General features: G+C 46.1%; 1 protein-coding gene across 1 annotated transcript in view; it reads right to left on the bottom strand.

Annotated features, from left to right (window-relative positions):
* Window positions 1-18909, bottom strand: part of PLXNA4 (plexin A4) — a gene marked incomplete at both ends in the record, with an annotated part of 435010 nt that overhangs the window by 17527 nt on the left and 398574 nt on the right. The window contains 4 exons of the mRNA XM_080614763.1: window positions 891-1081; window positions 3553-3652; window positions 6719-6822; window positions 14255-14414. Coding sequence (XP_080470889.1) covers window positions 891-1081; window positions 3553-3652; window positions 6719-6822; window positions 14255-14414 — 555 coding nt within the window. The remainder of the gene's footprint in view (window positions 1-890; window positions 1082-3552; window positions 3653-6718; window positions 6823-14254; window positions 14415-18909) is intronic.

Raw genomic sequence — 18909 nt, 5'->3', positions numbered from 1 at the left:
CCCCTGTGTCCAACCTGGCCTTGAACACTGCCAGGGATGGGGCAGCCACAGCTTCTCTGGGCACCCTGTGCCACCGCCTCAGCACCCTCCCAGGAAAGAACTTCTTCCTTATATCTAATCTAAAAGAGCAAATAAATGTAAACTCAGCCAACCACTTTTGCCTACACTCCCATAGAACCTTTAGAGGTGAGTCGGGTGGAGGATTGTCTTGGGCAGAAATGGAAGAAGGTGAAAAGGCCTGAGATCTTTTGTCGACCCCAAAGCAAGCCAGTTGCAGCAACAACTGGCCATCCCCTTCCTAGGGAAGGGACAGTGCGGCGCTGAATGACAGTGAGTTATTTTTGTGCAGGCAGTTGCACCCATGTAGAAGGCTGTTTTCCATCATTTTGGAGAATATTGATTGAGCAGATGGGATCTTACCAACTTCCAATGTTGTCTTTATCCTCTCTGCAAACTTGCCATGGTCCAGCTCTGATGTGTGAGATGTGTCAGGAGATTCAGTTCAGGATGTCCCTGCTCTGCCCCTACCAGAGGTAAGCTGTATTTTCTCTTTGGAGACCCTGGGTTTTCCATGTTGCAGTGGGGATGAGTATTTGACTCTGCTTGCTCTCCTTGGAGCTGGCTATCTGTTAGTTACATCATGGTCAGTTTAATCCCCTGCAATTCATCAGCACAAGGATCTTTACGGGCCGGAGGAAAGGTGGAGAATAAGGGTCTGTGCCACAAAACCGCTACTTGAAGCACTCCTCTTTCTCTATTTTCCTTCTGCTTTTCTCTTTTTATCCCCCTTCAGCATCCTTTGAGCAGCCTCTCATTTCTCATAGGCAAGAATTTCCACTGCAGCCTTTAAAACAACATTTCCCACCCTCTTCCCTGCCCTCCTCATTTACCTTGGTGGCAAGTAGTCTCGTCAGGTAGATCTCAGAAACCATCTTGCTGCCCCGGTCACCCTCTTTTTGGTCACCGTGTTCATGGTTCTTCACCAAGTGCCACATCTTGACTCCACTCTCAAGGTCAGGGGTAATCATGGGTGTGCGGGAACGGAGGCTGTCTGGGCTGCCTGTGTACCGGATCATGTTTTCTGCAAGGAGAAATGCACGTGTCAGCCCTAGTAGCACTAGAATTGGGATTCACAGGTTCCACCAAGGAAATACGTTGATGACATGCCACATAGTAGAAGGTTTTCATCAGACACGCAAGAAGAGGACTTCTTCTGTCTGGGTTTGGTAGGAGGTGCCTCTCCCATTCAATATATGGAATGGATGCTCATACACATGTTGCTGTGGGGCTGAGACAGTCACAGCTGGTGAGTGATTTGGAGACCTGAACTAACATCTCACCCTGGGGAGATGTTAGTTCAGGTCCCCAAAGTGGGAAGGCTGTACCTAGTACAGCAATGTCCCTGCTCTCACAAGCTCTGCATTTCCATATTAGTATTAAATACATTTTCACCAACCAATTCATAACATTAGGCAACAGGGGTGTGTCTCCTGGTGCAATTATAATGTGAGATGGAGAAGTCCCCCAGGCAGCTGTATGTGCCAGGCTTTATTATCAAAGCTTTATCTTATGACTGATTTGCTGAGCGAAGACAAGGGATGTCAGCCAAGCCAGATGTGATATAAGTGTGTACGCTATTAAATTAAGCAAGGCTCAAAGACTTACTTTCAATTGCCCACACTCTTATCACATTTCCTGGTGGAGCCTTGACCTGGGACAACCAGGACCACAAGTGTCAGACACTGCCCAGGACTTGGTCAGGGGATAGTACCAGACACTCATAGTAACCAGTATGGCTAAATACCGCTGGGTTTACCAAGTGCTTTACCAATGGTATAAACACCACTTGTTCTACCAAGTGCTTAGTGGTATGAACATTAGCTATACCATGCTATGCTGATAGGTATTATGGCCAGAAAACAGGCAATGGACTTTATGCATAGTAATATTGATGTAGCTAATGTGACCTGTTGCATAGCTTCCCATACCCAGACTTATAGGAGCTACCTCCACTCCCTCCTTTGGCATTAAAGCAATCCATAACTTCTACTTAACCATAAATCCAAATCCATCCTCTTCACTCCCTGCTCCAAAATCTTGCTTTGACAGGAAGAAAACCAGAACCTCAGGTGGACCCATACAAATTTCCTCTCCAAGGACACCTTTAGCCTCCAAATTTTATCTCCCTTTACCTCTGAGTGATGGCACAGAGCATTTCCCTCTCCCTGATCTTCCAGCAATGCTGCAGGTAGAGTCTTTCCCAACCGCAATTAACAGAAGAGTATTGCACTTTCCTGTAGCAAGATCTGAATCAGCCTCATTAATGTATTACCAATCTCTCCATACTAATTATCAGATGGAATATCCTTTTTCCTCTCTGGATCCTGTTTTCTTAATTGCAATTAACAATCACTTCAGACCCACTGCATCTTCTCCTCCCCCTGCACTCTTCCCCACTCTTCCCCACTCCCTCCTCCTGAAGAATCAAATGGCAGAAGAATTTAGGAAATCCAAGAGAAATTAACTCCCCTCAGGTCTTCCTTTTGAAAGGTCACCAAGTCTTTCAGTAATTGCAACAGCATGGCAAAAAGGATGAATATTAATAAGGCATGGTGGACTGCTTATGTCCTTGGAGGAAAAGGAAGGGGGCTCCTCTGGACATTGAGTAGCCATACTTTTCCTCAGGCTAAAGGGAGTAAGAAGGATTGGAGGTGCTTTCATAAATTAAAAGGTAATAATAAACTGATATGACAGCTCCACGCAGGTTCGAGGGTGGTTTTGCAGAACTGTGGTTGTATATTAGAGACATTTTGCTTTGCCATCTGGTATCACCATGTGAGACACATCCTGGCTGGAATTCTAGCACAGGGGAGAAAGGCATGCAGTGGTGTGGGTGAGACTCAGGTCTCTGTCTCTACAGAAGAATTTCTACCTGTTGTCTATTTCACAGCTGCTTCATTCTCAGTTATCTCATGGGTAAAGCGGGAACAACAATCCACTGCCTTGATATATTGTGATATAAGACTTCAGTAAGCCATTTTTATTATTATTCCAGGTGGGATTCCCTCGGGACACACCACACTCACACTGAGATACAACTGTTGAAAGGCTATGTCCTATGTAGATTGTTGTTGGTCATCTGTGTTATATATCCATTTTCAAAACAGGCCATGCTGCAAGGGCTTTACCCACTAGAACAACTAGAACAACACAAGTGTGCTATGTTTCTGTCTTGCCCCTCCCTGTGCAAAGTCTAAGAGTGAGATTCAGTGACCCACAATGTAGACAGATAACTACATAGGCTCCTCCTTTCTTTAATGAGGGAGGAGAAGTGTCCCCAAGAGCAATCCAAACACTTAGACTAACAGCTTGGATCAGATGCTGAAGTTTTAGAAGGCAAAGTCCTCTCCTTCTGCTATTCTCAAGCAATTTTATCAACTAGTCATCTGCCTATCATTCTCTCTGTTGGTGCTTAGTGGCTTGTAACCACCATGATGTTTGGGATCTCTTGTCCAGTGCTCTTTCAAGCTGTATCAGCACACAAATCCTTACCATACTTGCTGGCTGATGTCCGAGAGACTGTGGAGTTGTTGACTGCATTGTAGGCAGTGACTTGCTTGGAGACTAAAGCTACCACAGATCCATCTGGCACCTGCAGAGAAATAGGGACTTTGACAGCAAGCTTCTGAAAACTGGCTGAGGAGCATGCTGAGGACAGCAGGAATTCAAACAGAGCTGTATATCAGTGCCACCATAGGCAGAACACTAGCTTTGGCCCAAAGCTTTAAATGCTTTCTTCAGTGGGTCTACTAAGAAAAAAGGAACAAAATCTCCTGCTACACCACTAGAAGCTTGTACTTGGGCAATAGGACAACTGATGACAAAGAAGACTCTGCTCCATTCAGGCTCTGATTTAAAGCCCAGTGATGACAGAGTGGGTCTTTGCATTAACCTCAGTAAAGCAGACAGTAGGTTCTTCACAAGGAAGCTCTTATGCAGAACAGGATCACGGGAAGAATAAAATCATCTCAGCTGTTTCAAACACCAAGGATGGGCTGTCCCATAACGATGATAAAACTGATGTGTAATTCTCTATTTCTTCCACCTTGGTTGCAGGCAGAGATACCTAGCTCAGAAATGGAGATCTACATTTCCCACTTTGACTGATCATGTCAACCTCTCCATGCACAGTGACAAATGCACTGCTGGGCTGAAGTGACTACCAGAGCTTCCTTCTTTTTGCTTTATCAAAGGGTCTCAGACAGTGCAATGTGTCACCACAGAGGCAGAGCCCCTGGGTCAAAAACCTCCTCAGCAGAGATGGAGAAGAGCCAGTGCTGGGGCCCGTGACAGCTGCTCACCCCCAGCATCCATTCTCCTGTCTTACAAGGGAGGGTTCCCCAGAGCCTGCAAAGACTCTATGTCCTCCTGTCCTTTAATGTGAAACCCCAGCAGGCTGAGGTGGACCTTTCATCCTTCTATGTTATACAGTACATTCCCTCCCTATGGCTATATGGGACCCCCCCTATGATCAGGCATTGGAACAGGCTGATGAGGAACGGCTGAGGAACCTGTAGGGTTTAGTCTGGAGAAGAGAAGGCTCAGGGGGGACCTGATGGCTCCCTACAACTGCCTGACAGGAGGATGGAGCCAGGAGGGGCTGGGCTCTGCTCCCAAGGAACAAGGGATGGGACAAGAGGAACCGGCCTCAAGCTGCACCAGGGCAAGTTTAGATGGAGCTGAGGAACAATTCCTGCCCCAAAGGGTGCTCAGGCATTGGCACAGGCTGCCCAGGGCAAAGCTGCAGTCACCGTCCCTGCAAGTGTTCACACACCGTGGAGACGAGGCCTCAGTGCCATGGGTTAGTGGTGGCCTTGGCAGTCCTGGGGAACAGTTGGACTTGGTGAGCTTAAAGGGCTTTTCCAACCTGTCTGATTCTATAATTCTATTATGGGACAGTGTTTGAACACACAACCGAGTCTCCTGAAACCAGCCAGACTTTCCATTTCTACAGCTAGGCAATTCATGTGGGTCCTGTATGAGAAATGTTAACAAGGCAGTGGCTCAGAGGAGTCATATCAGAAATATCTGTGATAAATAAGACATCATAAAAAGGAGATGGGTGAAAAAAAACCCTGTGCTAACAACATCGAACTCTTGTCTGTGTAATAATAATAATTAGCACTTGCAAAGATTTTTTCATCTTCAAAGCACTGCAGAGGCTAATTAAATAGCCCCTCAGCAATCAGGGAAGGCAATTATTGCCTCTTTGTAGTTTGAACCCCACACTACAGATGGGGAAACTGAGGCAAGAGGAAGATCAGTGTCTGTCTTAGCATGCTCCATATCTGCCCTCCGGACAGCCAGGAAAAGCAATATAGAACTCAGTACCCCAGCAGCTAAGGACCTGTTCTGTCCCAGCTCATCCATACAGCTGGGAGCTTGTTGCCTGAAGCGAACAACTGGAAAAAGCATGGAAGGGAAAGAAAATCATGCCTGGTTTGCTGGTGAAATAAAGTAGAAAGAATCCCTGTTCCCCAGCCAGCCAGCAACGCTGCAGTCAATCTGAAGTGAAAAGTTTTGTTTCTTTTTAAAATCATTGCTTGCTGCCTCCTTAGGTCAGCCCTTAGAGAGAAAACTAATCTTGTTATGGCCCATGGATTGCTGTCGTGTGATTGAGGAAATGACACAATTGTCAGCATCGGGTTAAAATTAATGAGGTGCCTTTTTTCTTGGTCTCTTTTTTTGGCAAGGAGAGGAGGAACAGGGGGAGCTTTTGACCAAAACCCCATTATTCATTAGATCTATCATTTCTGTAAGATATTTTTGGACATCTTTAGCTGTCTCTTACGGTTCTCAAGGGAGTCTTCATCAGGGGCTGTAGAGACAGGACAAGGGGTGATGGGTTCAAACTACAAAACAGGGGAAGTTCAGGTTAGATCTAAGGAAGAAGCTCTTTACTGTGAGGGTGCTGAGGCACTGGCACAAGATGCCCAAAAAAGTTGTGAATGCTCCATCCCTGGTGGTGTTCAAGGCCAGATTGGACAGAGCCTTGGGTGACATGGTTTAGTGTGAGGTGTCCCTGCCCATGGCAGAGGGGTTGGAACTGGATGATCTTAAGGTCCTTCCCAATCCTAACTATTCTATGATTCTGTAATTCTATGCAGACATAAAGGGAAGCCCTATCCTAAGGCAGGGCACACAGACCAGGACAGGGATCTAAAACAATGGTTCCTAGGTCAGTGACAACTCCACTGCACCATGGGTTCCAGTCATGCTGCTTTCCTCCTCCTTCTTCTGGACACTACATCTCCTTCCCTTCCATTTTTCTCTCTTCCATCCTTCTGAACTCTGCCAGCATTACACGGCCTGTGATGCACTGGAAGAAGGGGGATGGAAGGGCTTGTGTTCTGTTTGTCTACATGAGAAATGTTAACTCATGTTGTCCTCACGACCACATCTCTTCACATCCTTCACTCACCAGGGATGCCCCTCCTTTGAGACAGAGAGTTTTTTCTTCCCTTAGCTCTATCTCTAATGTTGTGCAGGGTAGTTACTACAAGGTCAGTGGAGCAGGACAGATGTACTCAATGCAAGGGCTCTGCCCAGTTATTGCCCATTCAACCACTGTTTATCTCTGCATCTTAGAGAATAATGCTTTGCCCTTCTTTCTATATTCTTAAAGAATCTACTTTCCACCCATCTTTCTCACGGTTACCTGATAGTGTGCCAGTGTGTTGAGTCTCTTCCAGTCATTCTCTATCTTGGTTGTGATGTCTTCATCCTGAAGGATCATCCTTGCCCCGCTTGCTTGCCGCCACTCTGAAAGGAGAACAGGGATATTGAACTCTGGTGTGCAAAGCCTCTGTGATAGGGGATGGAGCCTTGGTCATCCCTGTGCCCATGTAGACACACATGTGAAGGCTGCATGTAGCAGTATGTCAGTTATTGCCTTCACACTCTGTCAGGTTCCTCACATAAAACATAGGAATGTCCAGAGCCCTGTTTCCAGAGGGAAAGGGAAGGCAGATGAACCATTAGAAGTTCAGGAAGATCGTTCAGGAAAGTATGCAAAACCCATAGCCATATGGCAAAGTTCAGAGTCAAATCCTAGGTTTTCCAGGCTTGTTCCTTTACCCTGGACAAAATGATATTGCAGTCACAAGAAAACTTTTGCACAGGAAGCACCTACCCCTTCAAAGAGTGGTACCATACAGAGATCAGAACAGAGCAGTTGCTTACAGACACAAGAGGTCAAGGCTAGGGCACAGCAGCACGCAGTGGTGAGCTCTATACAGATAAATAAAACAACGACCAGAGCTGTTGATCCATTGGCAAAGCTGAACAGAGCAAGGCCTGGTGCTTTAGCACCGTAATTATCCACAATACTCATGCTACTCAAATCCAGAAGTGACGGAGAGCAAGAAACCCTTAGCTTTGGGCACAGTAGAGGAACAATGGGGAGAAGAGAGAGAGACAGAACCAACACTGTGCTCCATAGAGCATCTAATATCCACCAGCCTTCAGCATCATGCCTCTGGGCAGAAGAGGTCCAGTTTCTGACCACATCCAGTTCTCTAGTCTCCACCTTGAAATGACGAATGCTTCTTCCTTCTGCAGCTCTGGAGCATCCCAACACTTCCCAGGGTACCACCTCTTCCTGAAATCTTGAAGGATGCTCCACATGGAGGAGAGCCACAGCTTCCACCACAGAGGACTCACAGCAAGGAACACATAAACATGGCCAAAAGGGGAGAAATGTCATATCACTTGGTGACACCAGAGAAAACTGTGGCTTAACCATAGATAATCTGAAGCATCCAAAGCTATCTTTTTGGTTGTCATGTCTCACTCACAATGATCCAACCACATACACGTTAGTCAGAGCCAAAGCAGAAAGTTTGTTCATTTGTGAGAGTCAATCAGAATGAACTCCTGGATATGGAGACATCACCTGCCTCCATATCCAAGCTTATTTCTCCTTATATAAAAAATGCAAGGACAGTTGCAAATTTCTTTTGGTTTCAGCAGTTTTCTTATCACACAATTAAAATGCATTGGGAAAGCCACCCTTGTCTTTATAATTCATTTAAATCAGCAGGAAGAGGTCAGCTGCTGTTTATTGCTGGGTGTTACTTTGGCTGGAAATACTCAAAGGGTATGCAAAGGCTATGTTGGCTAAGCACTGATCCTGAGCTGCCTTTCCTTTACTTCTTAGATCCTCATGTTGTGATGTCTGTGGATGATGCTGTCTGTTCATTCCCACCTGGACAAGATTCTTGGAAACTATCTGTTCCCAGATATTGCTTGGAAAAGCATAAAATGATGGAATTTGGGCTGGGCTGGGGACCGATGATCTTCTAAAGTACCCCACAGACTGCCAAAGCCACAGAGTGTGTCTCTTACGTGCCTTCCTCATGGGGACAGTGTCTCTTTGACCTCTCGCCTTCAGGGCTCTGCATGTTCCTATCATCTTCCTTTCTCCTGACTCATCTTTGGGGAGAAACACACACACTCACATAGTGTTTTGGGAGGGATGCACAGGTTCACAGTGTTGCGTTCAGCTTTCCTCATTCTGTGCTTTATGTGTTGTATTCAAGGGCTGGACAAGGTCTTCAGAGCAGCTGAAGCTTTCCCTCCGTTCCAAGGGAGCTGGGAACATCATGGGATGTCCCTTGCAGCCCTTTGTGCTCCTGCACAGACGCAGGGGATTGCCAACCCCAACCACATACGGAATAGGAAGGGTTGGGCTGACTCCACACAAGACCCACTCCTAAGCAAGACAAGGAGGAAAACACGCTGCAGGGCAGTTTCCAAGCATCTGGCCTCAGTTTGCCTTGATCAAATACAAATCACTTCATCATGCATCTGAGCAATGGCAGGGAAAGGACCCCCAGCTGCAGTCCCCCCACTCTCCCTGCTCTCATAGGAGCACTTCACACTCCCCTTCTCCATGAGAGCCAGCTGAGGCAGTCACACACCCATCTGCATGGAAATGGGAGCAAGGGAATGGGAATGAGGAAAAGGTGACCCTGCCATCCATATTCACAGCACTAAGTGAGAGCTGTTAGCTTTATCCTCACCGGCAGCACCCTGTCCTCTCTGCCATCAGATCTGCACACTCCTGTGCGAGCCGGCACAAAGGGAAGACATTCTCCAATCCAATTTGTTACACTTCCACCTTACGGAGAAGAGGGGGAGGGAGGTAAGAAATCCCATTATCTTTATCAAGCCTTCCAATCAGGAGCAGTAGTAAATGCAAACTCAGGAGACAGCTGCTGTGAAGCCTTTATATTTCATTCAGCAGATAGTGTATCTTTTTATTGCACACAGGAATTACTTCTCTCTTCTTTTTTTTCTTCTTCTTTATTTTTTTTAAGAAACAACCTTTCTGTTCGACTTGACTGGGAAAAAGGAAATTCCAGGGGCCTTTGACAAATAGGTGCCTCTTTGAGCTGTAGCGTGAATAGGGAATGACTCGATGGGAGATGGAGAGATGTCTTCCTCCACCTCAAATCCTATAGAAGATGTTACATCTACATTATGCCTTGTTCCAGGTTACCCTGAAGATGCCCATTTAACAAAGGAGAAAGTGTAGCTGAGAGAACATTTTTCAGGGGCAATTGGATTATCCAGGTGGATGGAAGACCTGCCAGCTCCCTCCTTAGAGCCTTCATTTGACCATGTCGTCATTGGTTACACCACCCTTTACAGGCACTTCTAGGTCTTTCTTGATGCATACAATCCGTTTCAGTCAACTGTTTGTGGCATATCCTGTGCTTCCCACTCTTTTGCTAAGGATCTCAAGTCTCCCATAAAGGGCTGTGAAATGCTTTGTGGGTGACTGTGCACAGCAATGGCATGTGGAACAAATGCACGTGGCTTTCCCAAGCTCGATGTCTATTTCATGATCAGTTGTGCTCATGAAGGATTAGTCTGAAGAGCTGGGGGATTCTTTTAGCATTATGAGTATTTTTTTATTTCCCAATAATTCCCAACTGTGAGACAGATTGGCACAGGAAGCAGGAGAATAAAACCTTTGCCTGTAAGCTGCAGACAGTAGTGCAAACAGGTGGGTAGGAAACAAAAATGGGTAAATGTGTAGTATGTGATGAGCTCTGCTCACTCCCCTGCAGTCCTGATCCAGTTCTGAGGCAGCGACACAAGAGGGATGTGGAGCTGTTGGAGCGAGTGCAGAGGAGGCCACGGAGATGCTGCGAGGGCTGGAGCAGCTCTGCTCTGGAGCCAGGCTGAGAGAGCTGGGCTGGGTCAGCCTGGACAAGAGAAGGCTCCTGAAGGGGAGACCTTAGAGCAGGTCCAGTGCCTAAAGGGGCTGCAGGAAAGCTGGAGAGGGGCTTTGGACAAGGGCCTGTAGGGACAGGACAACGGGAATGGCTTTAACCTGCCAGAGGGGAGACTGAGATGAGCTCTTAGGCAGAAGTTCTTCCCTGTGAGGGTGCTGAGGCGCTGGCACAGGGTGCCCAGAGAAGCTGTGGCTGCCCCATCCCTGGCAGTGTTCAAGGCCAGGTTGGACACAGGGGCTTGGAGCAAGCTGCTCTAGTGGAAGGTGTCCCTGCCCGTGGCAGGGGTCAGAACTGGATGAGCTTTAAGGTCCCTTTCAACCCAAACCAGTCTGGGATTCTGTGATTTTATGAAAATGGGAAGCAGGAATTTTACCTGCATGTTGCAAAGACCAGGGATAAATTTGAGTCCACAGATTTTACTGTAGCTCTGACAACTGGCAGATACTGAAGCATGTGTGTGCAGGGTCCCAGCTGGAGTATGACAATTTTATGTCCAGAACTGTTCCTGTTTTAAGAAATATTGAGCTTGGAGTGGTTCTGATGACCAGCAAGTTCCAGAGAGTATCTATGAGAGTCTACACCCCCTGGAGAACAGACTTGTCCATACTGACAGGAGACTGAGCAGGTGTTTGGCCAGTAGCACTGATGATGCAGTGGAAAAAACCCAGCCAAACCAACTACAAAAAGACCCTCATGTAGTAGAAGACTCTTGCCAGCAGCAATATGGATGCAGTCTCCTTTAGCACAGCAGCTAACAAGGTGCAAGGAGCATGCGTGAAGCAGCTAACAAGAGGATTCCCACACCCAGCCACAGCTTCAGCCCAGCCTTTTTGCAGGAATAGATCTTTGTTGAGACCTGTCATGCTGCAGTGACAGTGAAGGCAGCAAGGGAAGAGCAGAAAGCACTGCTGGGCATTAAGAAGCAGGACTGAGCTCTCAGGATCAACCTGCCCCAGGCTGAATGCTCAGAACTTAAGGTCCTTTCCAACCCTAGCTATTCTATGATTCTAACTGCAAAGGCAGCTGGATCAGCCCCATCGGTCCATGCCTAACAGTAGGTCAGAACAGATGACTCTAATCTAGCCTTGAAATCAACGGGTTTCTAAACAGCAACACCATTTGCTGTTACCATTACAACTTCCTGGGCTTTCTGTACATACTGAGGCCAGATTGCTTGAATGGAAGAAAGCAAACAAGCTAATGAGTTGTTCTGAGTTGTTAAATGCAGGGTAGCTGCAGGCAGAGAGACTTGTATGTGTCGCCAATGTCATAATGTTTGGCAGTTACCCAGACAACCCATGGAGGGGGTTGTCAGATGAAAGCACTTATTTTGGACACCCTGAGGTTATGTTTTAGTCTAAACCCCAAACTGCAGCGCTCTGGGTAAAGGCTTCTTTCTACAGTGGCTATTTCTCTTATTATTATTTTACAAAGCACTTGCCATAAATAAAATACCCCATTTTGGGGAAAACATTAAGGTGTGAGGATCACAAACCAGGAATTTGGCTTCATGCTGATGAATTCAATCTTCCCCGTGTTTCATGTGCTTTTTGAAAGGGATTGCTGAGGTGATGGGAGGTACTAAGTTGGCTGCCTTGCATTTGGTGATGCTGTCTCAGAGTCAATGTGGATGATGGCAGGGGCTTTGGAACTAGATGATCTTAAGGTCCTTTCCAACTCTAAGTATTCTATGTCAGGCAAGCTTTCAACTGCCTCACCAGCAGTACAGTCCTGGGATGTGGGGTTCAACATTTAGAAGACTTTTAAATTGGGTCCTAATCTAGTATATATACAGTAAGCAAAGAACTTGCATACACAGCATCAACTATTTCCCAGGCATCTTCCATCTACATGTTCTGATATCAGCATTTTTCTGCACCCCAGAAGTAGAGTTGTTTCTCCTCTCTTTCTATAACCATAGATCGGTTTGTGTTGGAAGGCACCTCAAAGCTCATTCAGTTCCAACCCCCTGCCACAGGCAGGGACACCTTCCACTAGAGCAGCTTGCTCCAAGCCCCTGTGTCCAACCTGGCCTTGAACACTGCCAGGGATGGGGCAGCCACAGCTTCTCTGGGCACCCTGGGCCAGCGCCTCAGCACCCTCACAGGGAAGAGCTTCTGCCTAAGAGCTCATCTCAGTCTCCCCTCTGGCAGGTTAAAGCCGTTCCCCTTGGCCTGGCCCTACAGGCCCTTGTCCAAAGCCCCTCTCTTTATTATGAGATTATGGATGCATCATTCACTCCCACAGTAGAACAAAATACTTGCCACTCACACCCAGTCTGAGATGCAAATGTAATGGGCTCTGTGGCCACCATCCAGCACCAGGTCAAGAGATCTAGCTGTAACCCCCCCTCCTCTATCTACTGTGTGCTGGCACCTTGCCCTATCTGTCCTCATGTTCACTCACCATTCCCCTGCTGACTGACTCACAGCAGCTCCAATATCATCCTGGGTCCTTTCTTAATGATGTATATGATCTGTTCTTTACTGCTGCTGGTTTTGGCAGCTCCTTTCGTTATTCTGCCTTTCATGAGCAGGAATCTTGCTGTAATTTCTGTCAAGAAACCTCTCCTCCCATACACATATGCACATACATATAGACACTTAACTTGAATCCCTGACCCCTCATTCCTGCCTCCGTTATTGCTGTGAAGTGTTTCTTGGCATCAGTCCATTCCTTCTCTTTTGGGTTCCTCCTCTACTTTTCTGGGGCTTATAGACTCCATCATTTTCCACTCAAGTCTCTTTCACTGATGCTCATTGAGGGCAAATTCTGGCAGATGCAGCCACAATGCAGTCCCCAGCTCCCTACTAAGACACCTCAGTGATGCCTTGAGCAGCTTTTCTATATTCTTTCATAGTAGCCTCTGTGTGTAGTACCACATCTGCCTCTGGACCCCAACTTCAGACATCTCACTCCTCCCAGCATCCTTCATACAGAATATGGGCAGAAATGGATTTTGCCCTTAGAAGCACTCCTCCACTGGGCTGTACAGCCCCAGAGCTCAACAACACAACTGCCTAGAAATGTGAGTGAAGCTGGTGCTGCTCTTTCCACTCTCCAAGAAGAGCAATGCACGAAGGAATAAACCTCTGAGAAATACAGAAAACATGAATTCATAACAAGAAATACTAATCTTTCCTTAAGACCTCCTAGTCCTCTGCAGAAAGGAAACATTGGAGCAGCAGCTCCCAGCCCTGCTGTTAGTGGTGGGAGAGGGAAGCAGTCAGGGTGAGATGAATGTAGCCCATGGAACGGAGGATGCTTCATCCCCTTTCCTGAGCCTGCACAACAAGTAATTAATAATGCCTGGGCTGTGACTATCTCAGCAATAAGATACTGAATCATAGAATAGTTAGGGTTGGAAAGGACCTTGAGATCATCCAGTTCCAGCCCCCCTGCCATGGGCAGGGACACCTCACACTAAACCATGGCACCCAATGCCTCATCCAACCTGGCCTTGAACACCGCCAAGGATGGAGCATTCACAACCTCCGTGGGCAACCCATTAATCCAAACCCTCCCTATTCAGAGAAGAGCTAGGAATATATCTCTGCAGCCTGAACATTGCTGACAACATCACCCTGGGCATTTGGTACTCTTTTTCCAGGGGTCTTTCTTTAGCAGGACAGCAAGAACAGCCTGAGTCATGTCTTTTCCATACCCTTATCCAAGTCGAATTCTGTAGGCAGAAAAGCAGGATGGCCACTGATCTTTTTAAGTTCTCAAGGCTAAAGATTTCATAAGCAAGAACATGTATATCAACTTAATAAGTCTCTTCTGCCCTCTTATCATTGATGCTGTGTCTTGCACAAGCATCAAGAGTACACTCAGCCTTGAAAGGTGGTACCCTGCCCCAGAAAACAGTGTGTGGATTGAGTATGGCTGTCTCACACCTCCTCTCTCCCCTTTGCCAGGGAGCAATGAGGGCCCATTGTGCACCCACATACCCAAGTCCATGTCAGCAGCTTTGGGCCGGTGGGAGCAGGGCACGTTTTTGAAGATGGCATCGAGGATCTTCTCCTTGACCTGCGTGATGGTGTCACAGTTCAGGATCTTCACTGGGATCTCAGGGCTGTTCACGTTGTCGGGGTTCACGCAGCTCAGGACCTAAGAGAGAGGCAGTGAGACCGCCACACATTTCACATCATTACATCATGGCAGGGGGTTGGAACTGGATGATCTTAAGGCCCTTTCCAACCCAACCCATTCTAATATTCTATTAGGGCTAATATTATTTATATTATATATAAATTATATATAATTATATTATATTATATTATATTATATTATATTATATATATATAATTATATTATATTAGGGCTATTATTATTTATATATATTATAATAATATTCTATTATTCCTGGGGCTGTCCTGCTTGCTCGTCTCTGTGTCCTATGAATTAGACGGATCCAGGGTGCAATAAGAGGAAAAGTATATACCAAAAGCATTCTCTCCTTCAAGAGAGCACAGAGATCTGGTTTCACATAGAAGGATTCCCTGCATCCTTGCCTGTGCTGCTTTCAACCTCCTGCCACTGTCCAAGGTATCTCAACATCTGGCTCTCAGTCAAGTGTGATGGGCTTCCAGATGTTGCAGCCAGTGAGTTAGGGCTCATGTGAAGGTTGTTCTGAACTTGTGTCTAATGCAACTTCTCCCTGTGAGGTGAAACTGCTCTACCTGTGGGAACAGGCCCTTAGATGAGCTTCATTTCCTTGGCATCTTCAATATGTTTAATAATAGAAAGCCCATGAGTACCAGCTTAGGTTCTGTAGAAATGGCATTCACCCAAATGGTACCAGAAATGGTTATTCACACACTCTTTTCATGGAAACCATTACAAATGCAATGGGCCCTGACCCTGTTTGGAGCTGAACTGATATATAAAAGGGCTCTCCAAAGTGATCCTTGGGCTCTGACCCATTCCATGCTCCCTAGAGAGCTGGCAAGGAGACCTAATTCAATAGTGGCCTCCTTGCTTTGCCACCTGACTTTGACAATTCAGGTAAAAATGCTCTTCAACCTCTCAACCTTAAGTTCATCCACCTTCTCCACAGCCATGGATTGACCCAGACCCTTCTCAGAAGAAATCATTTATTTGAAATAATAGAATCACAGACTGGTTTGGGTTGGAAAGGACTTTAAAGCTCATCCAGTTCCAACCCCCTGCAGTGGGCAGGGACACCTCACACTAGATCATGTTGCCCAAGGCTCTGTCCAACCTGGCCTTGGACACTGCCAGGGGTGAAGTATTTATCACTTCTCTGGGCAACCTGCGCCAGTGCCTCACCATTCTCACAGTAAAGAACTTCTTCCTTATTTCCAGCCTGAATAAGTTTGAATCCATCAACCTTTGTTCTGTCACTACAGTCCCTGATGAAGATGCACGGCTTCTTAAGAAATAAAGCACAAAGCAACTTCCGCTTTCACAGATAGAACAAGAAAATTGACCCAACTTATGAGGCCTCTCATTTCTCAAAAAGAGAATGTAATTTTCTCCAAAGTCTCTGTCCAAGACTAAATGCAAAGCATATGGTGGTGAGGGAGGGATACCTTAAACACATACACTTAGAGCTCAATAGCAATCTGCCTGCTAGCTCTTGGCCATGTCTATGTTGAGTGTTCTGCTCTCTTCTGGTTACACCAGTGTGAAGTCTATAAACTTTTATAAACTTAGCACATCGTTGCACTTGGAAGGGGTTTTCAGTGATGTTCCTGGTTATATACAATCACTAGATGTTCCTCCACCACTTTTGCTAGTGCAGACATGTTAGTTTTTGTGCCTGAGACAGATTCAACCTTGACTATAAATTCCCTTCTGTAGTACGCAATAGGAGCAGGACTCTACATCACTTTCCATCTTAACATACTAAGACGCAGTGGAATCTCAAAGTGGCTCGAAACTGGGTGAAATCATATCAGCATAATCATATATTGTCTCACCAGGCTCCCTTTGGTGCTGTTCTGCTCAACTAAGAGAGACTTGTGAAGATAGTGCTTACAAAGAGCTCTGTGATCTTTCTGGATGAAAGGGGAGATGTAAATATGAGATATTGATTAGATCATAATGCTATTATTTATGTGTCACTTCCAGGATTATTGAAGAAGCATCAATTCAGACAATAATAACAGCACAGATTTACAGTTCTGTGACATCTTTCATCTCAAAGGATCACAGAACCATACATAAAAAGCACTGTTGAAATACATCCAGTGTTGGGGTTATTAGCTGATCCAGCCCACTGCAGCCCTCCCAGGCTATGCCCATTCCTCCTTGCCTGCCGAAACCTCTTTCTCTGCAAACTCCCTGGGTATATCTAAAACATAAACTCCAGTTTGCTGGGAGCTGGTGTTAGGCTTATGGTTGGACTTGATGACCGCAAAGGTCTCCAACCTAAATGATTCCATGATACTACTACACATCTGTAGGGAAATGAAACAGTGATGTCAGGCTAAGACAGCTCTTTTGAGAGTGCTATAGAGGTCACACACTGGAGACCAAGTTACTTTGCAGGTCTCTCTCAGTGAGCTCAGCTGAGATTAAATGCCAGTTGGAGCAAGCTCCATGGTGTGATTCATTTCTGATGCCAAAACCTGGGATCCAGTTCAGTTCCCTACATGAAGGCACTTAGTGCTGCTTAAAATAATCTGGGCTAGCCTGCCAGGCCAACATCTGGTCCAGAAAACCCAACATCTCCTGCAGGTGCTGCCTAGTCTGTACTACACCAGCACACATCGTGCAATGTGAACTATCATCCAGCTGGAAGCTGACAATGGTGATTTGCTCTTACATCTTGGCTGTCCTTGAATTTCACAAGGTGCCAGCTTTGGAAGGTGGCAGAACTCTGCCTGAGTGACTACAGAAGTCCTTGCTTTCCTCTTTTCCAGCACAGTTGGAAGAAGGAGCAGGAAAGGCAATACTTCAAAGGGCTGTGCAGGGGGAAGTTTGCTCACAGCGATTTCAAGCATAGATGAGGCAGGTGGAATTACCTGTAAATCCCTGAATTCCAGTGACAATCAAGATGCTTCTCTCAACATTTTAGGGAATTCAAGCATTGCTTACAGAAACCAAAACCCTTCCCAAAGCACAATGGCTTTGACATATATGCCCCAGGCTTCATACCCCAGGCTTCAGCAATCAGCTGATGTTTTCCAACTACTGTATTGCGGAGCTGTCCTGGGTTCAACATAAGGACAGTGCAGGGGTCAATATGAAAAGTCATGGGACTGGGAGCAAGCACAGCAGTAATCTCCAAGCCCTGCTCTTCTACTGACTATGTATGACCCTGGGGCATGTAATCTCACTGGATTTATCTTTATTGACCTTTTTCTACGTCCTTGGGCTTTTTTTGTGAGCCAGCCCTTCCAGCCATTACCTGTCTCTAAGCCTATATATACACGCAATACTTAGCACAGCTAAGCCCTGATTTCCACTACAGATTACCGGCATTTAAACAATAAAGGCACAGCTTGTGATTACTTATATGGTGCCCCTCGTCTATGCAGTGTTTCAGTGGTCTGTTCTGAGACCAGGGTGTCGATACACTGTCTGTTTCAGGGATAGGCATCTTTGTTTTCCTTTTAAATTGGGCTAAGGAAGGTTCAAGGGGGTTTGACAGTGAACAAGCTGGAGAAGGACTCTCAAAAAAGCCAAGCATAGGAGAGACTTCTGTTATCTTAGTAGTGTCTTAGTAGTGACTTCCTCCCTGCCACTAAAATTCCCTGAAATCCTTACCCAAAGGCAGCTGAAAGTATCTTTATCCATCTGGAATATGCTGTCAGGAGAGATGATGTGTTTAGGCTCTCAGCACTGGAGCCAGCGAGGTGTGCAGGGACCACACAGAGCATGGCACTGCTCAGGATGCACTGAGCAGCTCCCACCTGCCACTCCCAAGCATTAATTAGCCAATACTCTTGACAGCTTCTGCCACGCATCAAGGTCTTTGCTCCCCTGCATAATTCTTATCAACAGAAATGAAGCTGACATAGGAGATGGATGGTTTCATCTCCCAGTGACAGCGAAGCAGTGGCAGTAGGGAATCTGCATCTCCTTTGGTAAATGGTTAAAAGATCATGGATTCTGGCAAAGGCAGATAGGAATCAGTGGGGATGAGATCTCCCTGTTTCTCCTAGATGGGATAATCTAGCTGGGGTTTTAATAATGCTGAAGACCAGAGATGATGAGCGGTGACTGCTAGCAAAGACATTAACACGAGTGGGTGTTTCTTGAAGGTATAGAGCTTGCGAGAAGACCTACTGTTAAGCTGCCACACATTTATTCTAGCAAATCATAGCTGTAACTAGCTTGCTTTCTCCTGGACTGAAAAATCCATTGTAAGTACAGAAATTGCTATAGACTGCAAAGACCTGGGACACCGAGGGCTGCTTCCTTGGAGAACTGTAGGAGCTGACAGACAGCAAATCGGAGCTATTTGATTCGGAGAGAAATCAAACTGAAACAATCTAAATTTAGCACATAAGGTGTGCATTGTAAGATCTGTAATTCCAGATGTCTGAATGTGTTCTGTCTTCTTTTTTTGTCCCTGGTAAGTCAATTTCTTTGGATCTGCTCTTCACTCAAACCATATTAGAAACCACGTCTT

This window comes from Psittacula echo (genome assembly GCF_963264785.1).
Source record: "Psittacula echo genome assembly, chromosome: 1".
Classification (NCBI taxonomy): Eukaryota; Metazoa; Chordata; class Aves; order Psittaciformes; family Psittacidae; genus Psittacula; species Psittacula echo.
The sequence above is the reverse complement of the archived record's forward strand: the minus strand, read 5'-3'. Positions and strand labels throughout refer to the sequence as shown.